Below are 26,581 nucleotides of genomic sequence, written 5' to 3'. Positions count from 1 at the left end.
CTTTACCAACATCCTTATTAAAGTGAATACAATTCTGCTCTCGTTCATTTACACACATTTATTCGAAGCACACTGGATTATAATCTCGAGAATAATAGCTGTGGTCCTATTGGGTAAAGTGTTAAACATCCTCTTGAAGAAGCATCTGTTCCAAATCAGATGCTTTAGAGACTTTAAACTGGCCTTTATGATGCTCAAGAACTTTTGGACCTGCACCATTGAGCACATAATAACAGGAAACAGTTAAGCCTTGTTTGGGAACAGGAACAAGCAAGACAGAGGAGGCCTTCAAAAAGTGGTGTGATCAGCTGATCGTACCGTGCGAATTGACCTGCAGTCTAGCTACAGAAAGCCGGGGATTGAAGAAAAACTATACTCACCGAAGTCTCCCGTCCTGAGCAGCCGCGCCTCCTGGGATCACTTTGGTGATAAAGATGCTGGGGTCTTCTCCGATGTGAGGGTTGTCTGTACCACCTGCGATGCTGAAGCCGAGCCCAGAATTTGCCTGAATACACAAAGAGGTTTGAGAGTACGCGTTTAAAACTGCACGTCAAATCCACTTATCATACAGGTGCCTCAGAGGTATACAATTACAGCCTATTCATGAAAAGGCATTTTCCTGTGAGGGCCACATCGTTTTTCCTTTTTTTAAACGGGGGTTCCGGAGTGGCTCTGTTTACCGTGAGGTAACAACTCTGAGGAACAGCTCTAACCCTGAGGTGAAACACTAGGCTAGATAGGTCATGTAGCCTCCCTGGGAAGGTGATGCCTTCTGGGAAGATGTTCCACTAGATTTTAAAGTGTGCTAATGGAGATTTGTGCTGCTTCAGGTGTCAGGTAGGTGAGGTGCAGTTCAAGGGAAAGTTTCATGCTACCAGATCCAAAGACGTTCAACACAATTATGTTCCTCCAGCTTCGGGTGGAAAACCTTTCCGGGAATAAACCACATGGCAGGAAATAATCGGCTGCTTTTATTGTTGTTCCACTTCAGGAAAGTAACACCAGCATGATACGTTCCACTCACCCTCTCCAACGTGATCTCCTCGTACTCATAGTCTGCTTCTGTGCCGTTCACCTGCAGGGAGAAAAAAAAGAAAAAACAAGCACACTTTAGAATTAGATCCAAACAAGCTTTTGTTAGCAATCTAACCAGCACACGGTGAACAAATGAAAACATAGAAAACTATCATTTTGGATAAAAGTGAAAGTTTGATAAGAAAGCCGAGATTTAAACAGCCTACAGATAAACACAACGCTGGGGGCTGCAGCACCAACACTTCTACACATACATACACAAAACCACACACAAAATCACTGACGTGACCCAGAGAGATATTGTAATCATTATTTAGAATGAAATGGTGTTACATTTACATGTGACGAGTCACATGACATATGTAACCTGTGACTTCATCCCTATGAAACAGAGGCCATGTCCACACTATGTTTTTTAGTTTGAAAACGTTTTTTATATTTATTTTTTTTTTTTTATGGTGTGGACTCTGAAAACGGAGACTTTCGAAAACACTTTTATGCAGACTACAGGGACGTAAGTGTTTTCACACGTTTCGGTGTGGAAACTTTTGGGAAACGACTGAAAATGAACGTGTGGACGCGGAACGTTTTAAGACGTAAATCACGTCCGGATTAGTGCAGATGCAGCCAGAGATCAGAAGTCCTGGGACGAGTGAGGACACCGTTTAATTCTTATAATACCTCCAAGAAAAAAACAAAACAAAACAAAACAAAAAAACACGTCACGTCTCGACTGAACTGGTGCAGGTGCACTGTAAATACTGGTGCAGCAGCAGTGATGACAGACGACTTACACTTCTGTTTCTAAACACAATGTGCAGATGAAGACCAATTACAGGAACCCAATTATAGGAGACAAAAGGCACCATTTCCCCTGAGGCTCAGAGTGGGACTTAGGCAGTGTGTTTCTGCTTCAACAGTGATCATTGAGGCAGAGTGAGTGAGTGAGTTTGTGAGTGAGTGAGTGTGTGTGTATTTATGTGTGTGTGTGTGTGTGTGTGTGTGTGTGTGTGTGTGTGTGTGTGTGTGGTAAGAAAAGCTCCCTAAAGACGGAGATTAAAGCCGGATCTAGCCTTTCCCCTCTGCAGAAAGCCCCTGGGGGATGCCGCAGTACTGCTGTGGGAAGCTGAGGGGAAAAAGAGAACGGTGTGTGTGTGTGTGTGTGTGTGACACACATATGCGATAGTCTTGTAGTCGAGGCCCTACAGCTCAAAAATGTGTTTCGTTCTGCATTGAAATGATTCAAATTGCTACGGGTTTTGTGTATAATATACACCTGGCACAGAAAGTGTTTTTTTATAAATATAATAAAAATATAATTAATATTTTCCGGTGGTCAGGAGGAACAGAATCTGCTGCAATATATTGCTAATCCTGACCCTGAATCCTATTACAATTAAGGAAAATAAAATGTAAGTTAAAATTATATGAACGATAAAATGGGGGAATAGAAAAGGAGAAAGGGGTAAAAGGGTTAATGAAAGGAAAATGGAAAAATATGATGAGAAGAAAAGAAAGAGGCAGTGAAGGGGAAAGGAATGAAAAGAAAATGGAAACAGGCAAGAGAGAGAGAAGGACAGGAAAGGACAAGACAAGAAAATGGGAAGAGAATGGGTAAGATGGAAAGAAGTGAAGTGAAAGGAAATAAAAGGAAAGGAAAGGAAGTAAAAGAAAGCGGAAAGGAAGTAAAAGGAAAGAAAAGGAAGTAAAAGGAAAGGAAAGGAAGTGAAAGGAAAAGAAGTATAAGGAAAGGAAAGGAAGTGAAAGGAAAGGAAAGAAAAGGAAGTGAAAGGAAAGGAAAGAAAAGGAAGTGAAAGAAAAGGAAGTATAAGGAAAGGAAAGAAAGGTTAAGGAAAGAAAAGGAAGTGAAAGAAAAGAAAAGAAATATGGGTAAAGGGGAAAGAAGAAAAGGGGAGTAAAAATGTTTTTTTTTTTTTTTTTTTTGCTTTAAAACATGAAAAGGATAAAAAAAAAAGAAATTGGAAAATAAAATCAAATGAAACAGAAAGTCTGTAGTTGAGGTTTGAGGATCACTAATTTGGTGAATGTGGTGAATGGATGTCGGCTTTTTATTATGCTGCTGCTTTTAAGTTTAATTCACTTTTGTCCAAATGTTTCCTTGTGAATTCTGATTCTTAAAAAAAGAAGGAAATCAATAAAGTAAACTCACATATGGGGCTGAATCCAGGCTCTCTGTGTTCACCACGACAGGAGGAGGATTTGCCTGAAAGAAAAAACACCACAGTGAAACATCAGCGAGTCGCACTACGTGTTTCATTCATACGAATCGACGCCGTACACTGGACGTCCGAAGGTATCGTTATCTCTCGTGCCACTGTGAATAAACTTCTCCTCATGTCTGACCAAATCACCAGCACTGGCACTCGTGTGAGATCGACGGCAGTACGTACGTGCATGCGTGAGATTTTACGCTGAGGGAAATGCACTAGTGTGGCGTGATCGCTTCTACTCCTCCGAACGGCCTAATTTACAGCGGGTTTTCTTCATTTCCTTTAGCACTCAGACGTGAGATTGAAGCTTGTGTTTGGTTTTTTATAGAGCCACTACATTGTTGAAAATGAGGTGGGATCAACAGAACAATAACGAACAGATAAAACAGATAGAGAGAAAGAGAGAGAGAGAGAGAGAGAGAGAGAGAGAGAGAAAGAGAAATAGAGAGAGAGATAGAGAGAGAGAGAGAAAATGAGAAGGGAGAGAAAATATGAAAAAAGAAATGCATGAAAAATAAAAAGACCTGTGACGTCGGTGAAGGGATGACAGCGGCCTCCGCAGGGACTGGCGAGATTGGGATCACAGGGATTATGGGAGTGGAGGGAGGGGTGACATCTGTCTGCTGAACAATAGCATGGGGAAGAGGTCACACACACACACACACAAAACAGAAATATACAGAAGGGCAATGGGGTTGGGAGTGTGTATGTTTAATGTGTGGTAAATCCTGTGTGCGTGTGTGTGTTTGGATGCTACGTCTGACCCACACTGTGCATGGTAGAGTAGACAAGCAACAATTTGGACGAGCTCACACTTTAAACACATTAAGGTGTAAAATAATAATAAATAAATAAAAGAAAAGGAATAAGAAATAAAAGATCGATTGATCTAGCAGGACGATAGGATTCCAAAAAAACGACAAACACCACACTCAACAAGAACTGATTTTATTTTAGCGTTTTCCTTTGTTTTTTTTTTTCTTTTTGCATTTTACCTCAGGTGGTGAGACGGAGACTGAAAGACGGAGACTGATTTGAAACCCAGTGTAAATTCTTTACGATTCGGTAACGGAGGCGCGGTTAAAGCAGCATTTAAAATAGTGCTGAGTGGTGGCGCTAAAACAATTTCCCATCATCCTGAACAAAGGGTGAAAATCTAGTTCTCGTCAATAGCATTGATCAAAGCCCTACTTTACTGTTTCCACATGACTTCATTCAGGAAAAGACTCCAGCAAAGTCTGGTGATTTCTCTGTTCAAATAAAAATCTACTTACCTATTGAGTTCAATCTGATGGAAAAAGGAAAGGAGAGGGGAGGAGTTTGGGGAAGGGAATGAAAAAGGAAAGAGAAAAGGAAGGGAAAGTGAAGGGAATTTGGCTAAAATTTACCCTCTGCCCAAAAGATGGCAGTTAAATGGTTTAAATGGTTAACGTTCTTCAACTGTGGAAGCTCACTAGTCAAGCAAATGGACTTGTGATCTGAAGTTTGTGAAGTTTGTGAGTTCAATCCCATCCATAAGGGTGTCTTCAACATGCCATAAATGTTTCATAAATTCGGAAATTGGAAAGAAATGAATGCATGTCCATTGATTGAATTCCAAACCATTCCAACAACCAAACACTCCATGAGATGCAACAGAATCATTGTTCTTACCATACCGTAAAATAAAAAGCCCAATTTATGTTCTTCCAAAGCTCACAAGCTTGTGGAACCTCATCTAACTCCATAACAAAGTCAAAAGAACAGAGTACTGAGGAAAAAATACAGTAGTGTTTTTTATATCTCCGGCTATAAACACAGCACCACATGAAACTGTATAGTCACTGATAGTTTAACAGCAGGTCAAGGACCTGAGCTAGATGGGATTCCACAGTGTTCTTCAAAGGAATTTGCTGCCAACAAACATACTAAAGGAAAAGAAACGCGAGTCTTGGGTTCCTCTCAAAATGCAACCACTCTAATAGTCATAACCCTGAACGACGATGTCAAGAGGATCTGATGAACAGAAACAGTACGTCCCAAAGCAAACCTCAAAAAGGTCATGCTGCAGGGTCTCTGCTGCCCCATAAGTACCCTAAAGTCTATGGATTTTGCACGGTTCTACTGTTTAAATACAATCCACAGAGAACCAGTGATGGAGCTCGTATCTACTGCTACTAAAATCAAAGGAGGTATTCATTCAAGATCATAAATGGATTTATAAAAATTTTAGATCAGACCAACAACTGTGCATAAAAAAATGAGTCAATCCAGGGCTTGTGGTCCCTCACATACCTTCTGAAAGGCCACTGAGGTCCAGAGCTGGTGGTCCCTAATGGAGAAGTTCTGCACTGGGCTGCTCACTTTAGCTGTACTTTTGGTGGGACTCTTCTTCACACTATCCCGCAGGTTCAGAAACTTGGTCTTGCTCTTGGTGGAAGAGCTATAGCAGACCGAGTGGGCAGGGTTCGGCTGGAGAACGGCTGCTGGTAGATGTTGAGACTGAGGGAGCGGCGTTCTGAAGTTCACTCTGGGATTCTGTGCGTCTGGAATTCCACTGTTGGCTCTTCGGGAGGTATAATCCGTACTGGAGTGATAAGTGGTCATTCTTGGAGATTAACCGAGATAATAATTCAGTTTCTCAGCTCGTTTCGGTTGGTGTGTAAGCGTGTTGCGTGGATTTCGAGTAGATCGTACACTCGTTCCTTAACATCTAGGGCTACTGTGTCTCTCGCACTCACTCGTTTCCTTGCGCCAATTAGCCAGCTCCAATAGGAACTGGCAAAAGAGGAGCTGTGGGGCTTTTTCCTGGCATGAATAATCAATGGTGAGCTCGATTTCACATCCACGCAGCCAACACATACTCAAACCAGCACTGTTGTACATTTGCATAGGATTATCAGAGTTGCGAGGGTCCGTATACTTACTGTAAGGTACGGTACCGTTTAATGCCGTGTCGCGTTCTCTTTGGGCTTGTTTACTCGTTTATCAAAAGAAAAACAAATAAATAGCCGTCTATCCGATTTTACTTTCAGGTTTTAAAACACATTTACTCCGGTATCAGTGCTGACCATCTTAAAAAAAAAAAAATAAATAAAAAGAAAGATTCTTGGCATTGCCTTGATGACAGATGGCTTGTTACCATGTGTGGATCCAAAGGCTTTTTACACCGGCTAAATTATGAACGGAGAGATAAATAATACACCAACAGCCGAGATAGTGTTGACATGACAGCTCGAGTTATTGGCCTGGAGAATATACGAGGCTGGATTTGATGAGTCTCCGGTCAACAAGAGGAATTGTTTTAACCAGGTGACCTCTTGAGGGTTGAAATGACGAAAACCTCGCACAGCGTAGAATATACGATTAGCATTTACAAACCCGACCAATTCATTATACCACCAGCAAATTTAGATCCGACACAGTCATTTGCATGTTTCTCTATTCCATACTGCTTGATAAAGCAGTGGGAGAGTAGGAACCGAAATTGATTGACTTGATGATGCCTTTGGAAGCCCATTTCAAGCAACTGATATAATTTCAGTGCCACCTAGTGGCAATAAAAACTAGCACAATAATAGTAATTACATATATATAGTGCATCCAAGGAGGATGACCTGCACTATAATTTACCATCTACTTGTCATTTGTCGTTTTAATGTTGAACGAAATCAACAAGGAAGTTATTCAGATCCATGATTTTAAGCATTAGTGGGTGTATGACTTTTGGGATTTAAAAACCTCTGACACTTGCAAATCTAAAAAAAGGGGACCACACCGGTGCTTACCTCTTAATAATATCTGTAACGTAAGCACAAATGGCAGGCAGGTGGTAATTTAGAAGCTTTCTGGACAGGAGCTAACAACAAATATATACTCTACGGCATCTAAATACTTTTGCAGCAACTTATAGTTTCTTGCCACCTTATTTGTGCTTGTGGTTCTCTTGAACAACACGGATGTCAAATTCATGTTCAACCATCAGCCCATTATCCATCAATGGATTCATCCAATATTCTGGCTTTACTAAATTATATGGATCAGAATCAGATCTAGAATCAGAAATCACTCAACAAGAGAGTGACAGAAAATCAGTCCCACATGTCCTCCAGTTATGATGGTATGCCATGTACAAAATCTTTACACTCTGGTTACCGAACAACCCCACAACACCCCACTCTGAAAACGCCTTAGTTTGTTTAAACGGCTCCATTTGTCCATTTGTTGGACATATGAAAAAGCATATGAAATCAGATTTCACTTCAAGGTTAGGATTGAATGTTGGATTTGACATATTGTGGCACTGATATTGTAAAATTTGACGGCTACACTTTTTGTAATCAAACAGACAAAATGGATGAACAAACGGCGATTTTGTTCGAGTTTAAATCAATAAAAAGCAGTTTTCGATTTATTTATATTATTTTTTACCGATAAATGTAACTATTTTGTACCCCTCAGTTACGTACTGTAGTGCTCAGGTGTTTGGGTACGTTATGGATGAGGAAGAACCCAGTCCTAAGATTAAACCCCAGCCGTCATGAATCATTTAAAAAAATGAACAGGATTTTGCAGCTCCCGAGGCGTTACTGCACCTAAATCTCCGACATGGAGATCGGCCGTTGTTACGCTGCCTCTCGAGTCGTTAACCTTTAGCTCTAAGGGCATGGGATCTTATGTGAGATAATTATGAAAAGGTTACGAGAATATACGGACTAAATCACTGAGTGAGTTCTTAGCTCAAAAGCACAGCAGAAGAATAAATAAAATTTGCCATTTATAAAGTAAATAAATACAGTTCGATCGAGGAAAAGATTCTGTTTTGCGGCCTGGAAAGACTCGAGTGAGAAATGTTTGAGTATTAGTAGTATATAATTTCAGTTGTGGAAGGCCAAAAAGAAAATCAGTTTGCTCAAATGTAAATATAAACATGAGAAACTGTGGGCACAGATAGGAGTTTCAATTCTACTTTGCAGAGGTAGTGGATAAGTAGATGATAAGATAAGTAGCTTGCAACTCTAATTTACATTTAATGATTTACATGCAGTAATTTACATTTGGCAAAGCCGTTTAAGATTAACTGTGCCGATGGTTTGGATGCTCAAGAAAACCAAGTGACAACTCCGGGGAATAAATGAGGATCCTTTCTGAAATGATGCAAGGTACTCGTAACTCATGCCACCGGCAAAGCAAGAAGCAGGACAACATTTACGATGATATCTTAATGTCATTTTAGCAAGACACTTGGAAAGTACTAATAATGTATGATTTGGTGGCAACCAAATCCACTGCTGATCAATCTTGCTAGCTGTCCTATCCTATCGGTTGAACGCTTGATCAGAAAGAAATGGTACGCCATTATTTTGGAGGCTTTTTTCAGTCCAGATCCAACTTTCCAAAGTAACAAGTTTTAGAGGATTCAAATCAGATAAATAGAAGATACAAGGGAATTGTAGATTCTCAGAGTCAGAGACATCAAGGAGTAAAGGACTGGTATGGATGCTCGTGTAGATGCTCACGCAGGTCAACAAAAGGAGTCCAGGAGAAGCTGAAGTTCCTCAGGCAGAAGGCGTCTGGTTTATTAACACTAATTATTAAAATAAAACTATAGCGATAAAGGAACATGAAATCTTAGATGAAGCTCTTATAGAGAAAAAAAATCCAACCGAGACTCAATGGACAAAACAAGATATGAGCCTTTTCAGCAATCTGCTCAGTGCTGAGCTTTGCTTTATGCTGGCTGTCAGAATCCTGAAAGTTTATTCAATCAAATGTTCATTCGGCTGTCAGAACCCGATTTCAAGGCTTGGGTACTGGCAAAACGCAGGACATCATGTGGAAAAATTACGTGCGAAAACACTTCACTGCGCTGACCTTGAATTTAGCTCCATTTCAAAAGCATGTTGATTTGGCAAGTGGATAATGCAACAGCTTTAAAACTCGATACGAAATCTAAAGCCTGTGTCTTGCTCACAAAGCGATGGCATGGAAATGAATAGGGAAATGCGTCCCTTGATATTGACTGCAGGCTTCTGGCAACAACATCACAAGTTCGAATCCCTCTGAGGGAACACCATAACGACCATCTCACCAGCTTTAGACTCAAATATAAAGCTGTGAAAAAGCCAAAATATAAATCCTGGGATATAGAAATAAAATCTAACGATAGCCATAAAACGTATATAATCTAAGAATAATAAAAATTTAATTAAAAAGTCTTATAAAAAACAAAACCACCAGCTTCAAAATCATACCTGAAATCATAGAATTCAACAGAGGTCCAGCAAAATTGCTTCTCCTGCATCATATCCTCCACTGAAACCATCTTACCTGGTTAACTCTTGCTATAACACAGTTGGTGAAGGCATTGAGGCGAGTGAGTGCGCCGAGGATGCGACGCCAGCGAGACGGATTTGGTTCGGCAGGCTCCTCACAGGAGCTCCGCATGGACCACTGGCGAAGTCGCGGCCCCACCGAGCTGCCATGGGCTGAGTTGGTGCTGCCTCCACGACTCCCCCTAGAGTACAATGTGTTCCCACCAAAGATGTAGTTCATCACCAGTGAATGCGCTCTGATCCAGAATCCAGAGCTCTGCACTGACAAATGCTAATCTAGCTCAAGGCGAAGAGGGGAGTGAGCACGTTTATGAACAATTTCCTTAATTATGAAAGGGCTTCCTGGGTTGGGCCGTATCTGGTGGTCTCATCTGTGCAGTGTTCTCCTGTCCCCGGGATGCTTCGGATGCTAGTCCACATGGCCGACAGCCCAGCCCAACCCAACAGGAACAAACGTTCCCAAGAAAAAAGTCGAAGTGTCAAAGAGAAAAGATCCGCCCGAGAGTATCAGTTCTCGTAACAACTGACAATTTTTCATGAACAGTTGGTGAGAGCAAGCTCAGAAAACGAATCAATCGTGGAACTCATCAAGCATTGACAGTCAATCTTTCTCAGTTGCTATAGTAATATCCTCATGTCCCTCAAAGTACATCAATCAAACTGTAAATGTGGAGGCCAACAATTGAATTACGGCTCCGTTCCTCGCTGCGCCGAGTTCAACACAAGTTCTCCGCCAAATAGGGGAAAAACCAAAAGGAAGACACAAGCAGGACTGGAAAAATCTAGGAAAAAATAAAATCATAAACCTTTCCAGAAAATCCGGCAAGCACTCTAGATCTTCAGGAGCGTTCCAACTGGCTTGTTCATACCTGCATCGTTCGGTCTATGAAACGCGTCTCATCCACCAGCGCTCTGAGGGGACCTTTCCCAATAAGAAGCTTCCGGAAATGTGCCACAGGTGTCAGATGGTTCGGGTAATTTTGTCACCAGGCTCCGCTCCCGCTCCTGGGGGAGCCAAAGCCATGGCAACAGCTCCCACATCTAACAGAGCCAGCGGGATTTCCTGCTCAGGCTCCGGTCTCCTAGTCTGCAGCTACGCCTCAGAAAAACACGCCCCTCACTTTCATCCTATGACATGTTTATTAGTGTACAAAACAGCAGAAAAAAAATACAGCGCTCGGGCGTCGGGGTATATGCTTGGTATGATGTCGGGAAATAAAAGTCGTTCTTTAGGTGTTTCAACATGGTTAAACAGGTAAACTATAAAACCTACAAGTGGTATTGATATTATGTACTACTACTACTTTTTTCGACTGCTCCCATTAGGGGGCGCCACAGCAAATCATCAGTCTCCATACATCTGCCTCTTTCAAACCAACTACCTGCATGTCTTCCCTCACCATTAATATTATGTACATAAAAAAAAAATTCAAGTGGCTCTGCAAGTCACTCTGCATCTATGGAAGGATAAAACCCTGATGACAGACATGGCAGGTCATCAATAATACATCCCCAATTATCCCTGAACATACTGTGTGCATGTCTAATGAGATCCCTGCAAAAACCCGTTCCTTGGAGCTAAGCCGTCCTTGTCTGTCACCTTACTAATTGACAATTAGACCATCATACCGCAGGACTGGATGAATGAGGGGCATCAGTGCCAGCAGAAGAAGTAGGAGCAGATTGAGGGGAACGGCATGACACTGGGAAAAATGTGGGGAAATGAAATGGCTAAGCTGGACATCCCGGTGGACCTGTTAGGAGATCTTCGTCGAACCTTTAGCGCTACACCCGAGACCACCACCGTTGGTTTCTTAGCACCTTTAATAGTTTTGAATACTTTCTTGTATATATACAAAATCTATTTATTTATATAAATTTATTTTTCAATCATATTTCAACTATATTTTTTCTTGTACTCCAAAGTCTCAAAAGAATTTCCTTGGAGATTAATACAATTTTGTATGAGCTGATCTTGTCTTATCTTAGCTTATCTAATAAAACATGCACGCAGACGTACGTAAGCTCATAGCTCACGTGATCAACAACGTCCTAGATTTATCAGAATTTTGGAGTTTTTACGTTTATTAATATGTTCGTAATCAATTCAAATCAATTAAACTTTATTTCTAGAGTGGTTTTAACTATGGACGTTGTCCCAGAGATGACTTTATGATGTTGCAATGTTTGCTGCTTGTTGTCTGTTACCCCTTTAAGTTCCTTCTTTCTACATTTATCCCATATGATTAAACGGCGACTGTGTCAAAGAAAAACTCCCTGAGATTTCATGAGGAAGAAACCTTCAGAGGAACCAGACTGAAAAGGGAACACGTAACTGGGTGTCACTGAATGTCCGTTCATTACATCATCGTTGGGGTGTTCAGTGATGTGCGCTTACATACACTGTTTACGCAAACTGTGGTCCTGAGTCTTTGTAGCAGACTGTTGATATTAATTCCAGTCCTCAAAGTTCTTGAGTTGCTCAGTAAAGCCACACAAAGTGATCTCCAAATGAAGAGAACTCCATCCAGTTGGTAGGCAAGGCATGATCTGCTGACTGGGCGCAAATGGGATCGAACCCTCGCATCACCTGCGAGTCATGAGTGAGCGATGCAGCGGCAACTTTTAGACCCATGTTTGTGACTTTGAGGCCTGTTTTCCCTTTAATATGTCAATAAACGTGGCTGGAAAAATGCGGCATGAAAGTGAAAGATAGCTCCTCCTCTTTTGTTCATTGGCGTGAACAGAAAATGTTCTTATGTTGGTGATCGCTGAAAAATGTCCTCCTATTGCGCACCATTGTAACCGTGATAGTAATCACAGATTTCACGTTTTGGCCTTCCATCCACACTGAGACCCCGTGTTAACGGTTAACGAAAATGTAGCTTTTTGAAAAACGCTCTCTAAAGTGAGCTTGTCGCAGACTGAAAAACTTTCAGGGGAAAAAAAAACAAAAACAAAAGTTGACGTATTTTTAGTCGTCGCCACAACGTTTCAAAGAGCCAAAGAATGTCAATTTTTTTTACGGAAAAAAACGTTTTCAAATTTATCCGGATTAATGTAAGTGTAGACGCAGAGAGAGTCTCACTGTGACATCAGTCTCGCCTTGTTAACAGAAATATGACACCGGAATCTCGCAAATCTTTTAAAAGAACCACGTTTTAAGCGTATAAAGAGTCGCTGTTCGGACCGATTTGATTCCCTTTTATTCCTCCCACTGCACTCCGTAAGCAGCCGAATTTAATTCGATAAATCGAAATGAAGTGAGGCTCAAAAACGAATTCGCCGTACTACCAGAGTGCACATAATTAGCGCTTGAGAGCTGCGTTATCTACCGATCAAAACAAGCCCGTGTTAAAGATTAAATATAATCATTAAACCGCGCTCCATAACCACCGACGTCGCCACAGCAACCAACAGCCAAAGCATCTGCGCAATAGAGAGGAAAAATAAAAAAATAAATAAACATGACTCCCCCCCCCGTTTATGACTGGAACACGGGGACTCGTTTAGAAAACAATCCGTGTGTGTATTAAAGATCCTGTGCACTACTGCATGACATGAGCATGCAGGTTGCCAGGCAGCATGAAGGGGGGTGTTTTTTCCAGGTTTTTTCCCTATTAGACTATCATAACACACACAGCTGCATTATAAACCGTAAAAAAAAAAAACCGTACACCTTCTCATATATGAGTAAGGAATTAATGTTAACGTGTTTTTTTTTTTTTTTTGTGTGCACGCAATGACGTAGTACTTTTGAAAAATGACGCACCGCTGCTCTCCACCAGACTATAAACAGATGCCAGATGCTCATATTTCATGCCCCTGAAGCGTTTCGAATGTTATCAATGAAATCAATACACTGAAGCGACGCAGCGAGGAAGTGTACAAAGTATTAGATGCAACAGATGACAATATGGTCCTCTGGAATTTTAACGGAATATCCCCCCCACCCACACACACAAACACTCAACCGCACCCCCCCACCCCTGCCCCACACACTCACACACACACACACGGTCACACAGGGGATGTAAGAGCATACGCTTGTAAACGCCGGATAGAAAACAAATGCACCCGCTCACCCCGTCACGGTCCGGACTTACCAACAAGTGCAGATGCAGTCTCTTGGTTCTCCTCAGGGTGCCCATGATGCGTCTGCCCATCTTTTTGGCGTACCACACCGAGTTAAGCATGGTGGGTCCGGTTGCGAGTGCAAGGTTCGCGCTCTGACGTTGCACAGTTCGACAGGCTTTTGTTTTCCTTATGCGAGCATCTCAAAAGATTTTTTTTTTTTTGCACGACTTCAAAGACACATCAGAGACAAAAACATCTCTCTCAGGTTGTGTGAACCTGTGATGAGTGGAGAGAGAGTGTGTGTGTGTGTGTGTGTGTGTGAGAGAGAGGGAGAGTGAGGCAGTGGCTGTTTGACGCACACTGCTGCTGCGGCAAGAAGAGCGAGTGAGATTGAAAGTGAGGGAGATGAACAGACACGAAGAGAGCAGGAGAAAGATTTCTTACAACGTCTCCATCCCCTGCTTTTATTCACCTCCCTCTCTCCACTCTCTCTTATTTCCAAGATCACATCTCTCTCTCTCTTTCATGCAGCTTCACTCAGAGCTCGGGGCAGAGCAGCTCCCTGTCTGATTTGCCTCCTTGAAACGCTCCAAATGAGTCAGCAGGAAGCGTGAGAGCAGACCTAGATTGGACACCTGACTCGCCTCTGCCCTGCTCAGAAGACTGCAGATTCGGTCCACTTTCGCAGCTTTTAAGTTCTCCGCCAGGACGGCGTGTCCGAGAGCCACCTCGTGAAGCGTGTCCTAGTCGTGTTCACAGCCCGACCTCCTCGTCTTTTTTAGAGTCTTGTCTCTTCTCCTTTGACGCATCATCCTGCAAATGCGTTCTTTCTAATGTGGAGTCTGATCTATTCTGCTCCGCAGCTAGAACAGGGGGCAAAATGGATCGGGGCTGACGTCATTGCCGGGAAAATGCGAGGCGGCGCTGGAACCATCGGCTCCAGGAGAGAAACCGAGCTAATGACGCCATCGACACTTGTGGCGTTTCTCGTTATTTAATTTCTTCCCGTTTCTTTTTTCATCCGAATCGTTTGTACCCTTCACCGTACGCTGCGCTTACTGATTGAACGTATCTCATCCATCATCAGATTATTCTGGAAACATTCAAAAGGCAGCGTTCACCCCTCAAACAGACACGTAGCCATGCATGGGAGAAGCCAATGCTTCTAGAATCAGCAAGAAGAAGCAACAACTGGTGGCTAGAAGCTTCTCAGACAAACATGTATATACACATATATAAAAGTCTAAATATATATAAATATCTACATTCATATATATATATATATATATATATATATATATATATATATATATATATATATATATATATATATATATATATACACACACACACACACACACACACACACACAAACAGGATATGACCAAAAAAAAAAAAAGTCATGCACGCCGGGAACTGCGCCATCTAGCATTGACATAAAGCCGGAGTCTGTGACCTCGTTTAGCCACACGACAGCACAACCACGTGACGAGACACGACATCAGCACAGTGATGGCTGCGTCCAGTTCCCGTGCTTTAGCGGGGGTGTTTACCTGATGCACGGTGGAGGGGCTCAGGAGAGGGCTCTCCTCGCACGCCAACATGGGCGGCCCGTCAAAGATGCACTCCAGAGACTCAACCTACAGGGAAAAGGGGAGGAGGGAGGGATGGGGGGGGCATGTACGTAACTTATCACACAACGCAACACATCAGAAAGGCTCACAGTTTACATTCGGACAGAAGGAGATCAGTAGAGAGGTAGGACGTGAGAGAGATAGATAGGTCTAAAAAAATGTGCAACTCGCACTCCCTATCCTTAAAACAATAGTTATATATAAATATTATCCTCGCACTAGGAAAGCGCCCCCTTCAGCACAGACTCTGAACTCCAACAACATTCACATTGTCATTTGGCAGACGCCCTTATTCATACAACTGAGCAGGTATGGGGTTAAGAAGGCCTTGCTCAGAGGCCCTGAAGTTTTCGGCTTGGTTTGGCTGAGATTTGAACTCACATCCTTCAGATCCAAAGTTCAATGCCTTAAAAACTAAGCTACTAGAACCACCTACCAGAAGATGATCACAACTTCACAATTTACAGCATGAGGTCAACATTCTATTCCCCCACAAGACACAAAATGTCATTTTTGATGTATGTACAATAAGCGGAATGGTATAATGGGACCCCAGACTCCTCTTCAAGCACGAATAAATCCAGGACATTTTCCTATAGATAAAACCAATCAGGAAATCTACTGAAGCTGCTGAAGCTCAACACAAAATCAAAACAAATCATTATAATGACTTTATTCAGATATGTGCAAATGATGGAACCAAGCTGTGTCGATGGCTTATTTCTGTGAACGTGTGAGGAGACTCATCCCACAGGATCACCACAGGAGATCATATCCGTCTGTGGTCATCAAACTATGGAAAGTAACGAATTAAATTTACTTGTGTAATTGGGCAGTTTTAATTTTACTTTTTAAAGTAATTTTGTAACATGTAATTTTACTTTTAAGTCTCTTGCAATGAATAAATCTACCCTGGTGCGCTAGACTACAATCTTACTATAAATCAGTCTACACCTCTTGATTTTTACAAAGAAAACATGGAAAGTTGTAATTCAAGTGTTTCAGGAAGAGGAAGGTTTTTCAGCTGATGCTTAAAGATAGCCAGGGACTCTGCTGTACAGACATCTGGTGCCAAAACAGTGAAGAGCCTTGAAGTTGTTCTTTTTACTTTAATTTTACTGTTACTGCAACCCAACAATTTCCCTATGAAATAAATATAGTATTCTGATTCTGATTAAAGTGTGCCTGTGCTGCAATGCTATGAAGACTCCAATAGGGGGCGCTAGAGCGCTATCGAACCCACTTATTTGTCTTGTGAGAAACGATGATGGCAGGTGATTATTCACACTGTGTGATAACGGCTCGTGAGGCTTTGTGAATATTCTCAGCATCACAAAAGAACTTGAGGCATTTCATCACGCACAGCAAATAACCTTGAAGTGAAGAGGGTTAAAAAAAAAAAAATTTGACTTTGTATTGTTAGTCAAACCAAACAATTTGAGTACTGCACTAATTGCTTAACTTGCTTTGGAACATTCAATCGGTCCAATAATACATGTTTAATGAGAGGTCGTATACGCCTAGATGAGATGAAAACAGAGGCAGAACTTGTAAAGGAACGTCAGACCGCATGGTTAATTTCGAAGAACAAAACGATCTTGTGTTGAGGATGAGGATGGGGCAGCTCATAAGAATGTAGAGATGAAGGGATGAAGGCTGTGTCCCTGTGGAGGAGCGAGCGTGAGGCAAGAGTTCACCAGGTTTACACCAGTGAGCCGAGAGTTATGAGAGGTGACAGGCGAGAATCGTGTGTGTGCTGTTAGCGCAGGAGCCGAGCGTGGAGGAGTCATAAATCTCAAAGCAGAAGGGAGCATTGGAGCGAGACAAGTGCGTGAGGAGCACTCGTAAAATGTCCTAAACGTCCACACACAACACACAACACCCTTCCTCGGACACCCAATCACTCTGCTGTTGACGCATGACTGAGGTTCACCTTGTGTGTTTTAAAAAAACAAAAAAAAAAAAAAAAAAAAAAAAAAACACCACGTCTTTAAGCTAGACACGTGATCTCAACAGTTTGTTATGGACAAGTTAATTAGCAAAACAAAACATTCTCCCGCATACAGACATTCTCAAACCTTTTGGAAAAGAATGACATAAGGCTGGAGAGGTCGGGTGTCCCGATACTTTTGCTCCTACAGCAAATAAAAAAAAAAAAAAATTGGGGAAAAAAGGGTTTTTTTTTGGCAACATTACAGGAGGAAAACGTGGGGCAATTAAAAATATTTTTGTTTTTTATTATTCCTTATTTTTATTATTTTTTTATCTTTATTATCAATACTTTTTATTATCCACTTCACACATCCATACACACACACACACACACACACACACACACACAGTACAGTGAATTGATCGATCTAATCAGAAGAAAACCTTTATAATTTCAGAGATCACGACTGCATGCCCTCTGCCTGTCCCCCTGTTATTATCTGCGCTATGTTAATAACGACACGTGCAGCACCCGCGAGGCTGCTTCCAGAGCAACCTGCCCTACATACAGAGCTGCTCGCAGGATCGAGCCTCCCTGCGGCGAAGCTGTCGTGCTGCTGAAGAGCTCGTCTCGGAGACTACGCAGCTTGTTTTCATCATTTTGTGGATACAAAAAAATGCTGACGAGACAAAACTGGCACTGGGTCTGTGAGCTTTTTTTTGTTTTTTTACACCCATGCACAGCAGGAGACTCGCATCTTGTGTGTGTGTGTGTGTGTGTGTGTGTGTGTGTGGCATGGTAACATACATAACAATGAGGTGAACACAGAGGACAAGACCGATGCTGGGAATCGGAGCCGAGTCAGGGGTTAGAGCTTTACCTTCATGGGGGAGATGTGCGCGTGGGCCACGTATCCGTGGACGTTTTCGATCTGCGAGATGTTCTTCTCGGCCACCTGGACGAGCTCAGGACCTGGCGTCTCGTCAGTGAGTTGCGGCGAGCTCTGCTCTTGGGGAGAACCGTCCTCATCGTGCTGTTTGTACTTCTGTGGAGAAAAGAGAAAGAGGAAACATGAGAAAGTGGACTCTCTCTAGGTCAATCTCCATGAAGAAGGGGTTGTGGCCTTTGTGACTGTCAATCATTGAAGGGGGCGTGGTCACTTTTTACTCATCAGTCCTAGTAAAAGATGTATGGACTTTATGAGTTAGTCAGGGTGAATGAGGGAGTGGTCTCTGTACCTGTCAGTCTAAAAAGAGGCGTGGCCTCATTTCAAGTACGAGAAGAGTGGCCTTACACCTGTCAGTCCAAGAAGAGGTGCTGCCTCTTTTCCGTCAGTCCCAGTGTAGGAGGCGTGGCCTGTATGACGGTCACTTCCTATGACAGACTAATGGCATCTGTACCTGTCTATCTCAGGAAAAAGGGTGTGGCATCTGTACCATTGAGTCTCAGCAAAAAAAATCACCCAACACTTCTCAAAGCCATATTTAAATAAATTTTGTACATGAAAAGATCTCCAGATGTTCATTACATAATGGATAAACGGATATAAACACTTCTCACCATCCTGGCGCAAAGTACTGGTTTGACAGCTTGAGCTTAAAGTACTTGATAAAATAAAATAAAAAATGGAGATGAATGCATGATACACAGATTACAGAAACCTCCACTGATCATCCCTGGAGATGCTGAATAATAAATGTCAACGTACAGAGTGATAAAAATGGGATCCGTTTTTATTTTTACGCTTTTACGGCGATCGAAGTACTAAAATAAAATGAGAAATAAATGAAGAAAAAATGAGCAACGCTTCGAGTTTCTACAAATCTTAAAAGATGGACATGCGGCACGCAGATTTGAATGTGACGAGCTCGTATTAAATCGCACTTTTCGTCCTACTCAATCTGCATGAACGGCAAATTATGTACAGAGAATGATGCAAGCAAACACATTGCGAATGTCCGGGAGCTTGTTATATAGAACATGCATATTCATATCAGGTGACTAACAGGAAAAGCTTAGATGTAGATTTTTTTTTAAATAAAATTAGCATAATTACTGTATACACTGAATAATAATGATGACACCTTGATTATGGGGTCCAAGCACTGTTATACAATCTCACTAAAAAGATACCTTTATTTAAAAAAAAAAAAAGCAAATTTTTCAGTATTATATTCATCTTATATACTCAGCTCCCCTTTCTATGCTCTTTAATGTTTAATGAGAGCTCTGGGATGAAATAAAAAAAAAAATTCCCCCCTTCCTGTAATACAGTGGTATAACCCATGTGTTATATGTGTGTGTGTGTGTGTGTGTGTGTGTGTGTATATATCTGATCAGTCATTCCCCATATAACTAGGGGATGCTACGGTTGCTATGGCAACAGGATTCCCGTTTTCTCTATCGCGTTACAGTCGAGCTAGTTAAAGCTAATTTACATTTTTCAACACGTTCCAAAACTACACTAAAAAAAATGATAAAAAATAAATATAATATATATATATATATACATATGTCTTTTTATTCTAGTATATAACAACAGTTTTAACCAATTAAAACATGGGATCATGATAGAAATCTTCTGATGAGCACACAAGAGGGAGGAGGAGGAGGAGGATCTCCAGGCCACTACGACCACTCAGCGGTGAATCACAGTCCGCCGCGATTACGGAAAACCGCGCTAAACGCACCTCGGCGTCATGAGAACGTGGCCATAAAAAGCCTGACGCAAAAATTCGCGCACTCGTGGCATTTAATCTGAAATCAGAAGCTCGGTGAAATGCAGAAAGTCAAGAGGGAGAATTAAAAATCTAATTAAAATAATGACACACCACACGCTCCTACGTCATTAGAAGCTGGAAACGAATCAGTAAAAAAAAAAAAAAGAGCTCTCTGCCCACACCAGTGGCGGATGGTCAGGGCCATCAAAACCTTCTCTTCTCTTCTGGACTAAACACTATCAGAAGCACTGACCTGCATTTACAACATAAATTCTAATATTTGTTCTATGAAATTGTATTAATTTATTTCCAACAGTTTATTCTCTTCATTTCGTAGCGTTTCTCTCGGCTGCACTGCTTCCAGTACGTGTATGTGGACGGTAGATTTTTTTTGTTCAATCAGATTTCATCCTCGATGTGCTGCCATGTCAATCTAATCTGCCCAGGACCTTCAGAGTCAGTACTGCTGGCCTTTTTACCATAATCTCCTTAAAAAATAGCTCTGTTTCTTTAACCAATCAGATTTCAGATTCTCCTCACAGAGCAGTTCACTGGCCCAGAATAGCGTCAGCATTTTTCCGTCCTCTGATTGGTTGGTCAGAGGAAAACTGTTACAGCCAAGTTCGACTTGCAAAACACGTGTGTAGAGCTGCACACATCTGAGTTAGACTTTTTTTATGCCTACAGAGGAAGAGAAATTGATTTGGTCGTGAACATACTTAAAAATACTTTTTCAGGAGAAAAGCTAGACATGGTGAGGAGGTCGGCCAACCCCGAAGCTAGAGAAAGGGTTTGTTCACCACTTCCAGACCAGTGAATACGAGCGGTACCACTGGATTACAGCCTCTGGGGGGCGCTGCACATTATGAGTCTGCATCTTTTGAGAATAGGTTGTATTTAATTATATTTATGTTTTTGTCATGTTATTAGACAAATATTAATTCTGAACTGCTCCAGATGTTGTAGGTGCACAGATGCGGTTGTAGTGTAGAGGTTTGGAGTCTTAACTGGGTTTCTTGCTTTAGTAAAATGGTGTTCACAATGGTGTTATACTGTGGGTTTTTTGTATTGTATTGATGGTTTCTATAATTGCGACGTGATAGTGGTGGTATTAAAAGATGGATTAAGTCTGGTACGTCCCCACTGAAGGCCCAGGTACCAAATGTACGGCCTGCCACTGGCCTACACATACACATACACACACACACACACACACACACACACACACTTCTACATGAGCTCCAAACACGCTGGCTCCTGATGACGTGCGCTAGCTGTCCCTTGGAACTTGTAGTTTCAAACAGATGAAAACACAAAAAGTTGCATCCTTATGAGGACACGAGTCTGGAGTCTCTGGTTTCTTTCATGGTTTAAATATTGTTTTGTTTTACTGAAAAATGTCAGTGTCTGTAAATTTAGTCAATCAAAAGTAAATGACTCAATATATGGTACAATTGAGTGAAATCTTCAGAATTTCATAATTGATATATATTTTAACCCTAAGAGGTAAGATGGAGAAATAGAAATGACTATGCCTGGGGTTTCCTTTAAACGATGTAAAGCAGCAGAAATCGCAAGTCCAGTCTGCTATTTACCAGTGACGGGAATCATATATAGGTCTTAATTACCAAAATGATAGAACTGCAAATGTTTTTTCTGATTAATCCGAGGGGTAATGTGTCCGCGCGACAGTGATGTATGAGGCATCGGCCTGCTCCTCTGCTAAATACTAATTTCTTCGTCGATCGTTCTTTCTCTCTCGACACGCCGGCTGCATCGTGCACGCTCTATTTTTAGCTGCGTCTCAAGGCATGAGTTGGATACGGATTTCGGTTCCCCTCCTCTCTCATTTCTGGCACGGCATTGCAATAATTAAACAGTAGCGAGACAAAGCAGCGTGAGCCTCCGTTTAGGCACGAGTTCTCCGCAGAGACACGCCGTGGTAACGAGGTCATGGGAGCTGAAGAGCCGCAGTTCACACATACACACCTTTTCCTTCTAATGATAATGAGCTGAGATTTCAGGGCACTTTTGATGCTTCCATTGGAGACTAAGAGAGAGTGGAAGGAACAGATGCTTCATAGACGGATAGTACGGTGTTATAAATTACATGGGCAGCATTTTGATCTTGAGGTGCAAATAAAAGCAATTGTAGGCTTGCGTAAAATACTTCAGTGGTTTTTCGATCTAGGTTTTTGTGTGTGTGTGTGTGTGTGTGTGTGTGTATATATATATATATATATATATATATATATATATATATATATATATATATATATATATATATATATATATATATATATATATATATGTATATGACATACACAGTCGAACCTCGATACTCGCAACCTCGATAGATGGCGACTTTTCATTTGGAACCAGACTGAAAGTAACTCGCAAAAATCGTATTATTAGTATTTATTATACAAATATTATTATTAATATAAATTAATGAATTAATATTTTTATTTAATATTATTATTAATATTTGTGATCAACATTCAAGCAGTTTTTCTTACTATTTTAAATAAAATGCCTGCTTGGTTAAATATTATATAAAAATTTATAAAAACAAATTGAATAAAATTAAAGCAATGCACATTTTTACTATATTGATTAAACTGAGTAATCATTTAAATTCGCACAAATTATTACAATTACATAAATAGTAAAAAAATGTATTAAATAGTTTACACTTGACCCTAGTTTGACCCCATTTACAGTCTCAGGTAATACAGGTGTGTGTGTGTGTGTGTGTGTGTGTGTGTGTGTGTGTGTGTGTGTGTGTGTGTGTGTACACAAAACAAATCTTATTTCCAGTATGGAGTAAGAAGCCACAGTGACACTACACTAACCCTAGTTTGTTTTTACGCTGGAATTGTTGTGTATGTTTTGAAGTTTAAAAACGATAAAAAGCGATAAAAGTGCAAACTGGAGACTAAACAAACATGCAGTCCGCCACTTAACACGTTTCTCAGGAAACTTCTTACAATCTTCTGTACGTTAAAAGGATTTGACCGAACCGAAAGCCCTGTACGGAAAGAATTCTGAAAACCACATGACAAAAACAAAAACGACAGCAATGCAGCTATTCGCATCGGTAACGTTTCGGTTTAATTGGTGCATTTAATCAGCTGCTCTTGTTTTAGAGCCGATTGAAAACTCGAGACACGCAGAACAACGTGGATGAGTCACATGGGAAGAGAGTCTCTGTGCCAGAGCTGCCATCAGTCTGAAAAACAGGGCAGGATGCCAAACACTAAAACACTTCACTCACATTTGCAAAGTACAAACAATGCTGTGTGCATTTGAAAAAAGGTCTTTATAACCTCTGGATATAAAAAGCTGTCGAGTACAGTAGAGTAAAAATGGGGTCTTTTTTTGGACCAGTGTTCGGGTGAATTTTATTAAAACGTATCGACAGCTGACGCTTTTACGAGTCAAAGTAAAGAAAAAGATAAAACGCTCTCCTTCATGATAAAGGGTCATTTAAATAAATATTGATCTCTTTGTAAATATATTAGTGGATTATACACTGTATGGACAAAAGTTTTTTTCCAGCCACATGGGGTTCTTCCACAAACTGTTACCACAAGCATGGAGGCACACAGTGGTATAAATATGTCTTTGGATGCGTAGCATGAAATCAAACCTGTTCCAGCATGACAATGCCCCTGTGCACAAAACCAACTCCATGAAGATTTGTTTTGTGTGGGTTGGAGGATCTCCTGCTATAGAGCTATAAACCCTATTGAACACCGTTGGGATGAATGTGAACACTTATACCCCAGGACTCCTCACCTCAGCTTCATTAGTACCTGACTTTGAGCACCAATCTCCATATTCAACTACCTTTATTTATCATCAAAAGCCATTGCGTATTTTGTTGCTACCACCGTGCAATAATGATGAACACTAGCCAAAGGTCAAACCACTAATCCAGCGTAATCCAGTGGCCAGTTCGTTCCAAGAATCAGAAGGATAATGTCATGGTGAATGTGGAAAAGAGGACAACAGAAACTGTGACACTAATCACGCAAGCCTGTGTGACCTCAGCGTCTGCGAATCGGTAAATAAATCGAAGGTTTTTATCACTTTCTACCAATCAAATAACGTACTTGACGATACTGCGCAATTGTATGGGAAACTATATGGGAGGTGGTATTTTAGAGATTAAGGCAATGGACTTTGGATCCAGTGGTTATGAGTTTAAATCCCAGCCAAACCAAGCTGGGCCCCTGAGCAAGGCCCTTATCTCAATAGCTCCCCAGCTGTATGAATAAAATAAATATAAGTCGCTCTGCATAAGGGTGTCTGCCAAATACCATATACGGACATCCCATGGAAATCCCATCCAGATTTAGCTCCTCTTTACTACTAGAATAGGCTCAATTGCTCCATGTGTGGCTGAGGAAAGGTGTAATCACTCATCTACAAGAGCATTAGTAAGATCAGACACTCCTTAATGGGTGAGGAAGGTCCAGTTCTAGCTCATTCCAAAAGTGTTCATTGGGGGCTGAAGAAACCAGGCCTCTTTGTAGGACCTTTAAGGAGTTCTTTCATGCCAATCTTCACACACACACCATGTCTTCATAGAGCCTGCTTTGTGGACAGGAGCATCGTGATGTTGGAACAGTTTTGGGCCTCTTAGTTCAGTGAAGATAATTCGTAAAGCTACAGCATAAAGACTTTCGATACAATTGGGGCAAAAGTTCGGTGAAGAACCACAATATCGGTGTGATGATCAGAGGTACCCAAACTATTTGGCAATATGTTGTATCGGTACACTATGATAAATTTTGGTGAACTAGATGTAGACTAGCAGCAAAACAAAATCATCAAAATGGCTGTAGCGCAAAATATTTTAATAATACAGTTAAGAATGTGTTTCATACACATTGGAAAACAGCTCTTTGTCGTTTTAATTCAGCTGGCTTGAAAATTTATCTGCGCTTCTTTTTCCACAACGTATCGGATTCTTAATTATAATTATATAACTATATTGCGCTCTCCGTGCAGCATCATGTTTAAAAACAAACAGCACGTGGCATCAGCGATTCGCCTTTAGAGGCCGCTCTCGTAATGACGGCGTACATTTTTTGCAGAAAGATCCAGCAATCAACTATCCGTGCCGATTAATTGGCCGACCTCTAGAAATGATAAAATCACACGGATTGGATATAGTCTTATAATTTCAAATTTGGCTAGTGTTCGTACCACCTTCAACCTCAACTAGAAGTTCATGTGCTGATGTTAACAAGAGACTTCATTCTGAGAAGCAACACTGCACATATTACTGTAAATATTGCGGTAATAGACAGACATGAAATATCTAGGTATTTTTAGCACTTTAAGTGCAAGAACGCATTTAAGTTGTGTAGGCTCGGGTAAGTGGAGATTTAAGAGGATTAGTCACCAATCAGCAACGCGATCTCTCACTGTTTGCTCTGATTTCCAGATCAGCAATCTGGCACAGTTGGCACTTAATTAAAGCTCCCCGGGCGAGACCGTAAGCACGTCTGTCACCTAGCTCGGAACAGATAACCAAACAAGCAAAGGAGCAACGGGTGTGGGGTTTTCTGGCGTGCACCCACCTTACAGCCGAACATGAGGGAGATGGTGCTGTTGGTACAGGCCACTTTACAGTGGCACAGCATGGGCGAGAAGCAGTCCAGCTTCTTGATGCTGGGAGACATTTTCTCATTGCCATGTTCGGCCAGCGAGGAGGCGGAGACGCGTCTGAGCCGCAAGCGTTGCCTGCTCCTTCCCCTCCGACCTCCTCCACCACCTGCCCCTACAACGCCTCCTCCTCCACCTCCGCTGCTGCTGGTGCTCCCCGCTCTCACCATCCACCCTCATTCCTCGCATCACTCCATCGCGCCAGGGGAAGGACAGCCAAACCGCTTCCTTCATCCAGCAAGTGACTTCTCCTCGAGTCTCTCCGTTTTAGAGCCTCTTCTTCTTGCTCTCTGACGTTTTTACTTAAGCGTGGCCGGTTTTTCCCTCCAGTTCGTGCCTTTACCTCACAGCTGTCAGTCAGAGTGGAGGTGTTTAAGCTACGGTCCCACGGGAGCCATGCTGTGTATGCTGAGCTCTTCACTGCGTCTAGCTCTCAAGGAAGCGAGGCAGCTGGCTCTTTTCCCCTGGAGAGACAGAGTGTGCCCTGGCTATAAACGTGAAGACAAAAGAGGCGGAGAATTGTGGAGTGGGGGAGGAGCACGAAGCCGTGGCAGCGCGTGGGGTTTATCATCTCACGGATACCATCAGAGATGCAACAAAAGCGCAAAGCCTGATCTTTGTGTTGCATTGAGAGAGAGAGAGAGAGAGAGAGAGAGAGAGAGAGAGAGAGAGAGAGAGAGAATGAGAGAAAAATATCCTAAAGGACAGCAGAACTCAGAGTGGGAGGTGGGATATTGAATGAACTTCAAGCATATTTACATGAAGCGGAGGACGAATGAGGGGGTGGAGTAAACAGCGAGAAGCCAATTAGGACAAGAGAAAAGGACTTGTGGTTGCAACAGCTATTGGTCAGTTGGTCCCTGTGACCTCTTGACATGACTCTGCCTACACAATAGGAGACAAAAAGACAGAAATAGCCAGAAACACTATGGCAGGATTGAGTTCAGGCTCTGACAAT

General features: G+C 41.7%; 1 protein-coding gene across 17 annotated transcripts in view; it reads right to left on the bottom strand.

The window, feature by feature from the left end:
* The window catches only part of dlg1b (discs large MAGUK scaffold protein 1b), a 70,344-nt gene that overhangs the window by 19,307 nt on the left and 24,456 nt on the right, over positions 1-26,581 (bottom strand). For 5 of the 17 annotated variants that reach the window (XM_046875986.1, XM_046875987.1, XM_046875989.1 and 2 more), the window contains 6 exons: positions 18,105-18,269; positions 15,211-15,297; positions 3,791-3,889; positions 3,206-3,259; positions 1,025-1,075; positions 381-505 (listed from right to left, as the gene is read on the bottom strand). In XM_046875986.1, coding sequence (XP_046731942.1) covers positions 381-505; positions 1,025-1,075; positions 3,206-3,259; positions 3,791-3,889; positions 15,211-15,297; positions 18,105-18,269 — 581 coding nt within the window. Of the gene's footprint in view, positions 1-380; positions 506-1,024; positions 1,076-3,205; positions 3,260-3,790; positions 3,890-15,210; positions 15,298-18,104; positions 18,270-25,538; positions 26,094-26,581 lie in introns of those variants that run through there. The other 12 variants (XM_046875998.1, XM_046875999.1, XM_046876000.1 and 9 more) reach the window with 6 other exon arrangements.

This window comes from Silurus meridionalis, chromosome 20 (genome assembly GCF_014805685.1).
Source record: "Silurus meridionalis isolate SWU-2019-XX chromosome 20, ASM1480568v1, whole genome shotgun sequence".
NCBI lineage: Eukaryota > Metazoa > Chordata > Actinopteri > Siluriformes > Siluridae > Silurus > Silurus meridionalis.
This window is presented reverse-complemented; position numbering and strand designations above follow the sequence as displayed.